Consider the following 13832-nt stretch of genomic DNA (forward strand, 5'->3'; position numbering starts at 1 on the left):
CACCAAAAACTGTGAGAGATTGCTTATGCGCAGGGGAACCTTCCCAGAGATCTAAGCTGTGCTTCACACATGTAACAAATGAAGGGGGCCTTAAAGTGAGACTGATGTGCTCCATTAAATGCTAAATATTTGTCTTCTCAAAGTATGGAGATGAATGTCTTTGTATGTATCTACTTTGTGTACACTGTTTCTCTGTAATAGGCTATTTTTCATTAAAACATGTGCAGTGACCATTATTTTAAAATACGGTACTGTAAATGTTCATGTCTTTCCTCCCCATCAACCTTCCAAGGAATTAAAATAGGATACTCGAACTGTAACTACTGCTGCTGCTGACAGACTCCAGAAGTACTGGTAAGTGTTACCTCAGTAGAGAGATGGCCAGTTGTTCAAACAGAACGTGATAGAGGGCCAAAACATAATTCTATTTAGAATATAATATACCTTCCACAAAACTGTTTCGAAACCTCTTGGTCCCAAATCAGGAAAACTATTTGGAATTTATAGCCCCCAACTGAGTGTAAAAGAAAAAGAAAAATCAGTTTTAAATTTGTTTTAATGGGATTTGCTTCCAAATGAGTGTATATAGGATTAATATTCTTTATAGCTGAAAGCAATTGGGGAAGGAATCTATTGCACCAACGTATTTATTTCAAGGCTTTTCACAACAAAACGGGCAGGTAGGTGGTTCAAAATAATTCACAGGTTTGGGTGTACAGTGGTACCTCGGGATGCGAATGGGATCCGTTGCGGAGCCCCGTTCGCATCCCGAACGGAACGCAAGACACGACGGCGCGTCTGGTTGTGTCACGTTTCGCCGCTTTTGCACATGCACGTGACATCATTTTGAGCGTCTGCACATGCGCGAGCAGCGAAACCCAGAAGTAACACGCTCCGTTACTTCCAGGTTGCCGTGGGGCACAACTTGAACGCGCTCAAGTTGGAGGTATGACTGTATTCCCTAAACTGCATACAGATTTTATGAAGATTCTGGATTCCAATCCCTCTAGTAACTTTATTATTAACTATTGCACTTCTGAAGCAGCAGACCATGACAGTTCATTGAAAGCTTTTGCCTTTGTGTGCCGAGCAAAAATGCTGCCACTACAACTGCAATTCCACTGCAATTCAGTCTGCAGGATGCTGCCTACGATGGATAGGTAGCACTCAGCCTATTTGAAAAGCAGTGTTTTCTAAATGACCATAAACCAAAACCTTCAAGGGATTCTTTTCTTGGGAGTTGCTTACTTGTATACTGAAGTTGAATATTTCCAGGAACTCACCTGAGGGCTAGCAGCTTGCTCCATGATTTTTAGCAGCAGTGCCTGATCCTGCTCTCGGACTGAGTCTTTCGAATCCCCCAGTCTGTCAATTAAACTCGGTAGTACTAAGGGCAAAAAGCACGGCTGATTAGGGGGGGAAAGGGAGGGGTATGGAAAGACAGAGCTGTAAGTTCAGAAGAATTCTATGAGAACCCAACCCTTCCCACATATTTCAAGGTGTCTTAAATAGTGGGTCTGGCAAGCTACTTACATTAATGGAACAGACACTTGCCAAGGATAACAGGCTAATGACAAGGCTGCCACACCATTCTCATCAACAGATGCGCATGCTGTGACTTTACCCATGTGAACTTCCCAGTGGCATTGACATGCACTTGCCACATGTGCTAGCCCATTTGCATATAATGATCGAACATTAGGAGCTGAAGTAAACCTGTGAATTGGCCAGCAAGTTCCTTTAAATATAACCAGATACACATGGGAAGCAGCCATGAGTAAGTGCTTTCCACTCGGTCCATGTTATGTTCAAAGCAGGTCTTACAAAAACCGCAAGGCCTTATGCCCCAGTCTATAATCTGCTCCACTGATGGCGAATCAGTGTTACCTGTGTGCATTTCCACAATTCCACATGCAACACTGGGTGCAGAATTTAGAATCTTAGAATCCAGCTTTCATTTAATGCCCCCATAACAAGAAACCCAGCTTCTTGTCCCTTTTGTTCTGAAAATAAGCTCAGAAACAGGATAATGATAAATTGGCTTTCCAATTTAAGCAGTTTCTAAAAGAACATCACCAAACTAATGATTCTAAACTCCATGGCACACAATAAATGTTATAGAAAGAATGAACAAAGAATATAACACCAGTGCTCAGAGATCTGCATTGCTTGCCAATCTGCTACTGGTCCAGGTTCAAGGTGTTATTATTACAATTATTACAAAGCCCTTAACAACTTGGGACCAGTTTACCTATGAGAAAGCCTGAACCCATATACACCCACCTGACAGCTTCAATTGGCAGAATTGGCACTAGTATAAGTGCCACATAATACCCATTCTGCATTGGTAAGAACTCTATTGTTGAGTGTGGCAGCGCCTACACTTTAGAACTCCCTGCCTGTCAAGCAGATGCCTTCACTGTACTCTTTTTGGCACCTGCCAATAATATTCTTGTTTAGGCAAGCCTGCCTAGATGCTCAGAAATACTAGTGTGAATTTTAATCTGTTTTATTATCTTAACTTTTTGTATGTTTTAAAGTATTGCAAAAAAAATCTTGATTTTGTTGTTTTAATTAGTAATATTAGTATACAATCAAGTGGTGTGTAAATTTTATGAAATTAATATATAAACTGGAATCCAGATTCCAGTTAACACTTTACAGCCTGTCAACATAGCTGCGGCTCAAAAGGAAAATGCTCTGGTGTGTATACATGCAGACAGACAAGTCCCAGACTTCACAATCACAGTTGTTGCAAACTGCTATTTCTTCATAGTTGCAACAATTTAAGAAAAGGGACTGCAAGCTGGAAAATAATATCAGCAGAATATTACAGAATAGCATGCAATCAAATACTACATCTTTTGGCTCAGCTAGTCCCAATGACCTTACCTGTTCCAATTTGGGCTTTAAATCTATCTTGGAGCCGTGACACCAGCGCAGATAAGATGTCCAGGCCCAGCAGGACAACCTGAGAGAGAGAGAGAGAGAGAGAGAGAGAGAGAGAGAGAGAGAGGTAAACATAAAGCGTGCAAACTGAACATGAAAGTTAAGCACAATGGAATAGGGCTCCCTGCTGCTGCATTGCTACACACTACTACTTTTGAACATTTAGAAGTAGTAAATTAACAGCCATGCATTTTTAGCCTGGTGTAGGGCAATGTCTGCCTCTCCCTCCCCAAATTCAAAAGTTCACCTTAAATTAATAAATTCACAAGGTGGTCTTGGCAAACCACCATTTCTTAACTGCTGCTCACCATCTGCAAAATTGACATAAGGGACTTGTAACTTGTTACAACTACAGACAATAGTTATTATGTTATTATGTAACTAAAGGAGCTATATTACTGCCTATGTTTGTAGAGCCTTGCATTTGTCTTTGTGTTGTTGTTTTGTATTTTTATCTAATGCACTATCTAATGTGTTATTTTGTTTCTAATTTTGTGACTGACTTGGTGTGTGTCACAGAGAGAATGAGGTTAACAGGTGGCTAAGAAGTGTAAATAATAGTAAAAAGAATGCAAGTACTAGACCAAAATACTTGTTTTGAATGCCATCCCAGACCCACTTTCCTGGGAGTAAGTCCCACGTGACTCAATGGGACTTACATCCAAGTAGACATATGCTGCTAACAGTTCCAACAGGGGGAAGGCAGTTTATTGAGACAATGCTGGCTTCTTTCTAACACATCATCTGTTAGTAGAGGGTATAACAAATAACTCTTGCATATATGAAACAACCTATAAAAGTGAGTTCTCGGCATTACCGTTCATTGTTAAGTGACATTGCTGGAAAGTCACTCTATAAAGCCAGCCCTCGCAAGAAGTCTGCTCGGGTTGGAATGAACCTTCGACTTAACTGAGAAAACCATCAGACCCGAAATTCATGCAGCCTCCACAGAAGCTTCTGTGTGTTTGCAGCAAGAAACTTATCTACGGACTATTTCTTCACAGTGTTACTCGAAAGTAAGTCCCCGCTGCGTTCAGCGTGTTTTCCTCCTATGCATCTACAAGTAAACGCCCATTTAGCTTTGCTACCTCCGAGTAAATATGCGTCTGGGGTTTGACAAAGAAATCTGTTTGTGGACTGCAGCATTTTATTTTATTAACCCCAAAACTCTCAGCAGCCGATGTGATTGAACTAACTCTGCAAAACAGCAAAAGTCCTCCTTTGCAAGAGGCGTCGCCGGCTGTTCGCCACGAGCGGAAGCGAAGGGAGCCTCTTCCCTCCCCCGCCCCGCCCGTGCCGCTTTCGAATCCCTCTATGCAAATGAGCATCGCTGCAATGCACTGTGGGTATCAGTCCGCAATCGCAAACATCGGCCTCAAGAGCGGCTTGCTTTGCAATACGGAACCCGGGACCCCGCGGAAGGCTCATCCCCACATCCGAGCGAGGCAGATGCCGACGCGCTGGCCTCGGCCGCGCACCCCCCCACTCGCCATGACCTCAAGAGCTTTCCCGGCCACCCGCCCAGATCGCCGCAGCGCCCGCTCACTAACCGTCCTTATCTTGGGGTTGCGCTACTGCTCAATGAACGTTTAGTGAGAGTAGTACTGCTAACACCTACACAACACGTGAGCATCCCTGGGGTTTCTACCCCATTGAGGTGCAATTTTTGGAACCTTTACTGTCTAGTAGCAAAATAAGAATTTATAACTCATGGGATACAAACCCCAGGGGTGCTCTATTTTCGCACTATTAAGTTTGGTAAGCAGTAGTAGAACCCCACTCAGTTTCATCCACTTTTTGAGCTTTAATAGTATAGTAAAACTATTCGCATTTCACCATATGGTTAGAAAGTTGCTTATAGAGAGAAAATACAGCACGCGTTTTCGTTTTTATTGTGTTTTCAAATGCTGCCACTAGATGATGCTAGAGATCACTTGTAAAATCTTTGGTAGAAAAAGCACCTTTGCTACAAGATATATTTATAATCAATTATTCTTGTAAATATGTGCACTATTGGTGTTCCCAACATACATGGGGTGCATTTGTTCTGTTCAAGGTTTGCAATTTGGAGGACACTAGTCCACGAGCCAGAATTAGTAAATCAACGCCAAATTCGAGTTATGAGCATGAGGAATGCTTAATCATGACAGAAAAAGGTGCACCATTTCCTCATTTAATTGCAATTATCTTTTGCACAGCGGAGAGCAGTATGGCAAACGAGAAAACTTCAGGCTTGCAAAGCACTGATCTAATCTTTAGGTTCAACCATACAGGCTACTCTGCCTCCCTTCGGGGTAAAGAAGGCTCATCCACTTCCATTTGCAAGGGCAGGAAAATACTCTGCAGTTTTAGCAAGAAGCGATGCAGTCATTTTCAACACATTTATCATCCATGGCCAAACACCAGCCTAGAATTACCCATTTCAGAAAGGGGAATTGAATACTTGACCCATTTTTACAAGACTGGAGAAGGGGGAAAACTATATGGAGGATTTGAGGCCAAGCAAACTAAAACAAAACATAATCTTCAATCATAATTGTTTTGTTTATAAGCACCAGCAGCATATGGGTTTTAAAAAAATCTATTTCTGCTTCACTCCTTATTTCACTATTTCTATACAAATGCAGGTTGTTCCTGCATTTACCTCTTTCAATTTTCAAGTTTACTAGGGGCGGCTTAAGGAAGGAATCGCTCCTCGTCCTCAAGATTTTGAAGCCATGAGCAAATTGAGTCTAAGGAAATTAACATCCCAATATGTTGAGCCACCATGAAGAGAAACACCTCACACATCTCCAATCATCCAATCGCCAACCTTTGGTAAATCGACAGCTCATAGTACCTCAACTAATGAATGTTCAGTTGAGATTTTCAACCAACAATAAGGCCATTTTTCTTTCAAGAGCGTAGAAAAGCCACCTCAACCTCAGCTGAAAACGGAACAGGGATCTTTACAAAATAATAATAATAATAAAAATAACTAAATCTCAAGTCAAATTCTGTAAGAGCAACCACACTAGTCTCAAGCAGAAAGGCAACCAAAGCACTGCTGCATCTTTATATATAAAAAATCCCCTCAGGAATTCAAAGTTGGAACTCTTTTTGAAAAGCAAATTCAAAAGCATGCTTTGGTAATGATGAAGTAGGCAGAGGAGGGCAGGAAGAGACTTGGAAAAGCTCAGGGGAGATATGAAAAAAATATAGTAAGAAAAGCCTGGGGCAGAATTAATAAAGCAAAGTGAGTCACTATTGGCACAAAAAGCAGAGGTAGCAGTTTTTGGGGTGCTCAAGAACTGTATTAGAGCAGTACCATAAAAAGGTAAAGGGATCCCTGACTCTGGGGTTGCAGCGCTCATCTCACTTTACTGGCCGTGGGAGCCAACGTACAGCTTCCAAGTCATGTGGCCAGCATGACTAAGCCACTTCTGGTGAACCAGAGCAGCACACAGAAACACTGTTTACCTTCCCGCCGGAGCGGTACCTATTTATCTACTTGAACTTTGACGTGCTTTCGAACTGCTAGGTTGGCAGGAGCAGGGCCTGAGCAACGGGAGCTCACTCCGTCACGGGGATTCGAACCGCCGAATTTCTGATTGGCAAGTCCTAGGCTCAGTGGTTTAACCCACAGCGCCACACGCATCCCTCAGAGCAGGACCATACTAGCCAACAAAAATGTAACAAAAGAGTGAACTGTGATAACATCTCTTGCTTGTGTGTGTATACGTGTGGACGGAAACCTGTGGCTTGAAGGTGGCTGGAATGCAGCCTGCTGCAGAAAGGTTAGGAGCTACACCTTTTGCTCTTTTGGCCCTTGGCTCTGTTTGCCACTGAAATACGCCCCCCCCCCAATGTTGCCCATGGGGGAATATGGCTCTAAGGCTGATAAATGTTCCTCAACACTGGGCTAGAAGATGGGAAACAAAGTGTGCATTGGGGGAAGCTGGCTGATTGTGAAACCCTGCAGTCTGCATTTGGTCCCAGCCTTAAGGTGGAATAGGTGAGGAGGCAGCAGACATTCAAAAGAGGCTCTGTTAGGTGCCATGAAGGTTTCAAGTTGCATCAAGGGCCGCTGCTGGAGAAGTAACAAACTACTGTTTATCTCACATGTTTGGAAATATCAAGATTCTGGAAATAGGTGCACTTACCCCTACGGTGACCTTTAGATAAAGCCTAGCCTATGCATGCAGCAGAATGAGTTGGCTGAGTAGACAGCAGCACTTCAGATAGCAGGTGAGGGAGGCTTCTGAATGCATTGTGACATGAAAAACAAAAGTCTACCCTTTCCAATTGGAAAACTAACACAGCATGGAGATAAATGTTCTACCTGCAGCCACTTCACTTCTCCCTTCTCATTTTTTTATTTTTTGCTGCTGCACCATTTTGAGCTAAGCACGTCCTCTGAACCCAGGCTCATGGAGCAGCTCTCTCCAGTCAATGCACAAGCAGTAAACCAAGGACAAGCACTGATTAAAGCTCATGGTTAGAAGGGAAAGAGATAATACACAGCCCAAGTTTAGATGACACACTTGGTTCAACGATGGCTTACTGGGAAGGAGTGACATTGGCACAATCTCCCCAGAAGCCTCCACATTTGTACCAAGCCATGGTGTTTGGCTTGGTGTAATATGCAAAGCAATCCTCCGAACACTTCAGGGAAAAATACAAAGTGCACAGTATATCCGTTGCTTCCAACTGTTTCACAAGTTCAGTAGAGCACGAGCAGAACCTACCAGGGTCTAATTATAAAACAATTAAATTCCCAAACCCACTCCCAGCTTCTAGGATCAGACAATGGGGACACAGTTAAGCCATCTAAGACTTTTTAGCTATTTCCTTGTCTAATCAGCATTTAAAATTAGCTAAGGGGTCAGGCTATCACAGCAATTATCCCGCTACTTCCAAAACCAGAAGTAGGAGTGATATAGCACCATTGTCTCACAAAGATCGAGAACAGACTGACAGGCCACTAACTGAGTCCACAGCAGTTTCAAAAAGTATCAGTTCAAAAGGCAGGTTCATTAGTGTAACTACAGCCAACATTGGGTTAACCATAACACACACACACACACACACACACTCTCTCTCTCTCTCTCTCTCTCACACACACACACACACACACACACACACACGTCATATACAGTATTTGGTGCTCTAAAATTAAGCATCTGTAGATAAATCACCCCTTAAGCCACATAAAGAAATCCAAAGCTATATACTTACAATGGGGGAAAAACATATATAGGGCTTTTTGATTAGATATAAATCATTTGATGTAAGCAAGTCAGATGTGCTATGTCTTGAATTTTCATCCCTTGTGAAAAACCAGCTGCCACTACAGAGATAACTCTTAAAAAAAAATCAGAACAGGAACCACATTTGTGCAATAGCAGAAGAATGAATTCTGGCTAATATGCAGCTTGATCTAGCTATTCCTCACTATAAAACAGAACATACATTCACCTGAATGATCTGTCATGTCTTTATCTTCTTATTATGACAGGTCCTTGATCTTTCGGCTCCTGAGATTCTTTTTAAAAATCTACCACCGAACAGTGCAGAGTGAAAAGGCTAAAATACTTGTGGTTAGCATAACATCTCCTTGATTGGTTTGCAATTCAGCTCTTTCACACACTGTTCAAAATTGAAGACAGTTTTTAAATATTGGTACTAGCTTGTGAAATGAAAGTCAGAATTCCTGAACCTAGTACCCTCTCCAGATGTTTTGGACTACAACTCACATCAAGGACCTGGGCTAAGTGGCCCCTTTTTGCAGCCTTACAGGCGGGTTGGGGGAGGAGGGGCAAAGAGAATTACAGCAAGGGTGTATACATGGAGGAAAAACAGGACATGGGAGGGCTGCAGCTTTAGTGGAAAAGCAGATGCCACACATGCCCAAAGTCCCAGTAGGGCTAGGAAAGACTCCTGCCTGAAAGAGGAGGCAAGTCACTGGTCAGCAATATGGAGCTAGGTTTGGTCTGACTTGTTATAAGGCAGTTTCCCACATTCCTAAAATCAAGGCCACTTCAGGAATGCAGGCTATCAATTAAGTCTAATCAACAAGTGTACTTGGGCCTCTTCTATCTACCCAGCCTTCCTAAGCTTATCTTCCAATTAGTGAACATCCAAAGCCCTGAGCATCTGGGAACGGGCTGCGATAAAAAGGATCACCTCCCACCTCACCTCAATATTCTCCCAAAACATATTGTGGAAGTGTTCGTTGTTGTGAAGTTTTTGTTCATGCACGTGAACAAATTCGGAAACACTGCTGGACACAATTATATATAGAAAGATTGGAGTCTCAACAATTAGCACCAACATTAGAAGGAAGTGTCAGTAAGTGCTACAAGAGTGCCTTCTACCCTATAAGCCAGGGGTTGTCAACCTGGTCCTTACCGCCCACTAGTGGGCGTTTCAGGATTCTAGGTGGACGGTAGGGGGTTCTACAGCACAAGCTGAATCCTCCTTCCATCGAGCACTGGTGGGCGGTAAGGGAATTTTACCATCAAGAAAGATGCATTGGTGGGTGGTAGGTATAAAAAGGTTGACTACCTCTGCTATAAGAAATCCAAGGGTCCTCCATCACCCTTAAATCTTTACTGAAGTGCACAGAGAGTAATTTGGGATGGGGGGGCGGGTAAGCAATACCAGTGGGATATACAACTGACTGTTTACCAGTCAGTGGAGTTCTCTTTATAAAGCCTGAAGTCTCTCTGTTTTGAGAACATTTTAGCTGTAGGAGCTGAAATGTCATTAGCTCAATTAAATTCCCTAACAATGTGACTTTTAAATCTAAGACAGGAGAGTACAGAAATTCACACTAGATGTCTATTTTGGAGATATCTACTTATTTGAGGCCTATGTCACTGAGCCACGGCCTTTCTGCTGTGCCATTCCTCCAAGCTCTCAAGAGACAACCATATTGTGTGTCACTCTACTCATATTTGATTCCAGTAAATGTGACAAACTGCATTTGAGAGCAAAACACTGCAGTGCTTGAAGCTGTGAAAAGTATCCCAGCGGTATTGGCCCAATGGCAGTTCTGGAGCATGCTTAGTGTTAAGAGTTACTGCAGTCTACAGGTCCTCATCCAGTGCACATTCCTTTTCTAATGCTACAATAAGCAGTAGGAGAGCTAGACTTGCAGCCAGATCAGCATTGCCCTTTGTTTAGAATGCAGCTCTGGTTCTCAATCCTCCTTTTAGCCTCCAGCGGCTAGCATACTTAAGCCAAGAAGCACTGTTGCTGAGCAGCATTGTGGTGGAACAAGTAAAAGCAGCAGTGCACAAGAGAGATAGAGACGAGAAGTGAGACCCGTTCCCAACCTCACTATTACTTCTACAGTTTGTCCAAGCCTTGGCACAGCCCACAGCACCAATGCAAATCTTGAAACTTGACTTAGCTGCCTATTTATGATCTCCCGGTCATTATTTCTGAACCTTGGTTTTTTATTTTTTATGTTTAAGGAACCAACAACTAAAATTACTTTTGCCATGTTACATATTTATTCACAAACTCACAGGCTGAATCGTTTCGGCATCTATAGGCGACTGAGCCAACTTAGGGTCTTTTGCACACTCTCCGTTGAAGTGTGCCACAGCTTCGTTTTGGCCTTTGTACAATGCTCTCTCAATTCTCTGTCGACTGACAATAGCGTCTGTCAGGTGAAATTAGTCACGTATGAATTCCAAGCACAGCCCTTCTGGGTGCTAGGGTGGGGCTCTGCTATTTCTGTCACAGCATCCTGGTAAGAAAATATGTTTTAAAAAAGCCTTGGGCCCCAATAGTATTAAGGTTGTTTGCCCTTTCCTGCCCTTATACTGTACAACTCCCCTCTCCTGTCAGCAGTTCATAGGCTTTCTCCAGGTTCAGCTCCTACCTAGACCCTCTTCCCTGCTCTGTTCGTACTCTTGTTCCTCAAAACCCAGTTCCCAAAGTCTTCCTTCCCAGCTCTCTCTCTCTCTCTCTCTCTCTCTCTCTCTCTCTCTCTCTCTCTCTCTCCCAAAGCTCACCTGTCCAGACTTCCTTCTAGGAACAGACCTCAACTTGTCTCTCTGACCAATGCATTTTGCCGTCTCCTTCATTTACCTGACCCTGCAGAGAAGACTCAGGGCCCTTCCAGTAGATGGCTTGGGATACCACAACATCTGCACAATACAGAGGAGGGGAATAACTGTGCAACTGTTTACACGCACAGGCTTTATAAGGGGTACTGAGGTGCTAGGGTTGTGCCACTTGTCAGTAACCACTGACAACCAAGCCACCACATTCAGCACAGCAACCTAACAGTAGCTCAATATACCAAGCAATGAACAACAACATCATGTTCATCAGTTACAAAATACTGTGGTAGAATACAGGATAAGATGGGGCTGGGTGATCTTTTTCTCTGCTAAGGGCCACATTCCCTCAGGTGTAATCTGTCAGGGGCTGCCTACCATCAGCCGACAAGGCCGGAGGCCTCTCATTTAAGATGGATGAGTAGGGAAAGAGGGGAGAACACCTTTAATAGTTGTGTCCTAGATGAAACTGTCACCCAGGTGGGCAACTGCTGAAATCCTCTCCTATACAAAACCATTAAAGGGTTCCTGCCCTCTTTTCCCACCCAGCCACCCCACACCCTCCTCTATCTTCACCCCAAACCTCTTCTCTCTCTTTTTCTACTACCATCATGTCACCCACTTGAAATTGGGCCATGGACCACAGCTTGGTCAATTTGCTTCGAGGGAAAGGGGTGTCGGTTGTGGACAACAAATAAAGCATGCACTCATTTGTACAATACAGTGACTATGCAGAAGGAAAGCCCCCAACACAGACGACATGATGAGAAGCTGGGTTGTTCCCTTGGCACACATTGCTCTGCTTTAATAAATCTATACTCGGGTTTCAGTTTCCAATCTGACTGTGTCTATTTTTAACCTTCTTGACCTTCTGCATTAAGCTGAGGGATGAGAAGACAAGAGGTGGAAGAGAGATGGGTTTCTTTCATTGATCAGGACACAGTAAGCATCTGTGGGTAAGTTTGAAAAACAACAGCAGCAGCATCTGGCTAATCACAGCTTAAGCACATGAACACATGCACATAAGCAGGCATAAGACTGAATGCAGGAGTACTAGTTAAAAGACAGTCACACCTAAAGCCAAAATTGTGTATAGTCAAAACATATTGGGTGCAATGGCAGGCGGGATTGCCAAAATCCTTTTCCCCAGAAGCCTGCACCCGTTCCGTCCCCTTTTAAATTTTTTTTCAGTTGCCAAGCGCATAAAGCTAAATGTGCAGAAGTTAAATGAACATAGGCTGGGGGCTTACTGTATATAATATTATGGGCATGGCTCCATTCTTTCTCTTGCTGGGTCCCTTCTTAAACGTTATCCAATTGGACTTTTCTCACCACAAAACAATCAAAAGGGTATTTCATCCAGCAATTCAAGAGTTTAGCTTAAGACTAATGGGAAAGGTCTGGTCAGAAGATATGCAGGCATGCACAAATGTGCAAAGTGTGTCTAATACCACATTTATAAAGAACATGGTAATCAAGCAACCCATTGCTACAGCTGAATGGTCAGTGCAGGTTGCCATGTCTGTCAAAGAACCAGTAGTCCTGTCACCAACATTCAGTGGCAGATCATCACCACTCCCTCTAATAGCAAACTCAGGTGATTTGAGTGCTGAAAAGACAGAAAACAGGGAGGTGGGGGGGGGGTTATCAACATACTTGGTTGAAGTAATCGGCATGTAGAAACAAAATCCTTTAAAGCAAGGAAGTTGGTTAGCAGTTGAAAAAGAAACCTAGGAAAAGTTGGTGGGGTGTGAGCATCTGAAGGAACTTCTCTTGGATTGGGGAATGAAAACACTGAAAGGGGACAGCAGATCAAAAGAGAGAGAAGACGATAGTACCTGTATGCTTTGTTTCATATCACAGGTTCTACAAATGCTATAAACATAGGCTTTTCTTTTTTTAAAAAATGAGAATTTGAGGATTATGGCTTATTTGAGGATTATCGTTCCCACTACCTCCTTTCCTGTGGATACCCATGGGTGAGAGGAGAAAGAAAAGAGCCATCTTGCTTGAGCCTTTTTTACAGATTCCTGAAGGATGTCGTGGCTGAGTAGCTGGAACTCTGAACAGAAGTACTTCTGGCAGGAGGAGACTGATGCACTGCAATATTTTGTTTCAGGTCCCGCTTGTACACCCCTGTTGTGCATTAATCTATATAGGCCCAGGAGCACAATAGGAGCAGGCTTGCTTTGATAGTCACAGCTCAAGGCCCCTGAATCTATTTTAATGCTTGGTGTAGAACATGCAGAGTAAAAAGAGGAGAGCCTCTGAGAAGGTACAAAGCACCTTCCATGCACTATGTATTTTTAAGCATTTTAATATGCAATCTAAAGCACAATATGACCACTGTTTAGGATCAATCTAGCCATCAATCCAATGGGTTTTTAAGAACTGATTGAGTCCCAATTCTATAAATTCTATCCCTAGACAGTGGTCATGTAATCTGATGGCAAAGGTATACTTTCCCCACCAAAAACATAGGCACATTTGCACACTATATACACATAACATATCCTGTATACCAATAATCATATATTTTTTAGTAGCATTGTCCTTTTAAAGCATTTTTTTCCTTGCTTTTCCTTTGATCTAGCATCAAATATGTAAAAAAAACTTGAAAGTCTGTTTGTGATGGAAGCTAGGTGAACAGTCTCTTATAGTTAGAATTGTAGGGTGTGTGCTTTTTAATACAGTAAACAAATGCTTACTTTGCAAGAACATTTCAAAAGGGAAAAAAGGGATTTATGGCATATTGAGGTCGGGAGTTTCATTACTCCCGGCATTCAAGAACTGAGTTCCCTCCCTTTATTTTCCCTTATGGGGAAATCA

The 13832-nt window shown here is 42.9% G+C and overlaps 1 protein-coding gene and 1 non-coding gene across 33 annotated transcripts in view; one reads left to right on the top strand and one right to left on the bottom strand.

Moving 5' to 3' along the window:
* Positions 1 to 13832, bottom strand: part of CLASP1 (cytoplasmic linker associated protein 1) — a 161712-nt gene that overhangs the window by 110797 nt on the left and 37083 nt on the right. For all 32 annotated transcript variants that reach the window (XM_053403302.1, XM_053403281.1, XM_053403285.1 and 29 more), the window contains exons 3-4: positions 2893 to 2971; positions 1284 to 1387 (exon numbers count right to left, since the gene is read on the bottom strand). In XM_053403302.1, the coding sequence (XP_053259277.1) occupies positions 1284 to 1387; positions 2893 to 2971 (183 nt within the window). The remainder of the gene's footprint in view (positions 1 to 1283; positions 1388 to 2892; positions 2972 to 13832) is intronic.
* On the top strand, positions 4498 to 4623 carry LOC128403081 (U4atac minor spliceosomal RNA). The gene has a single exon (XR_008327860.1). It is a non-coding gene; the product is annotated as a U4atac minor spliceosomal RNA (small nuclear RNA).

Source organism: Podarcis raffonei, chromosome 1, assembly GCF_027172205.1.
Source record: "Podarcis raffonei isolate rPodRaf1 chromosome 1, rPodRaf1.pri, whole genome shotgun sequence".
Lineage (NCBI taxonomy): Eukaryota > Metazoa > Chordata > Lepidosauria > Squamata > Lacertidae > Podarcis > Podarcis raffonei.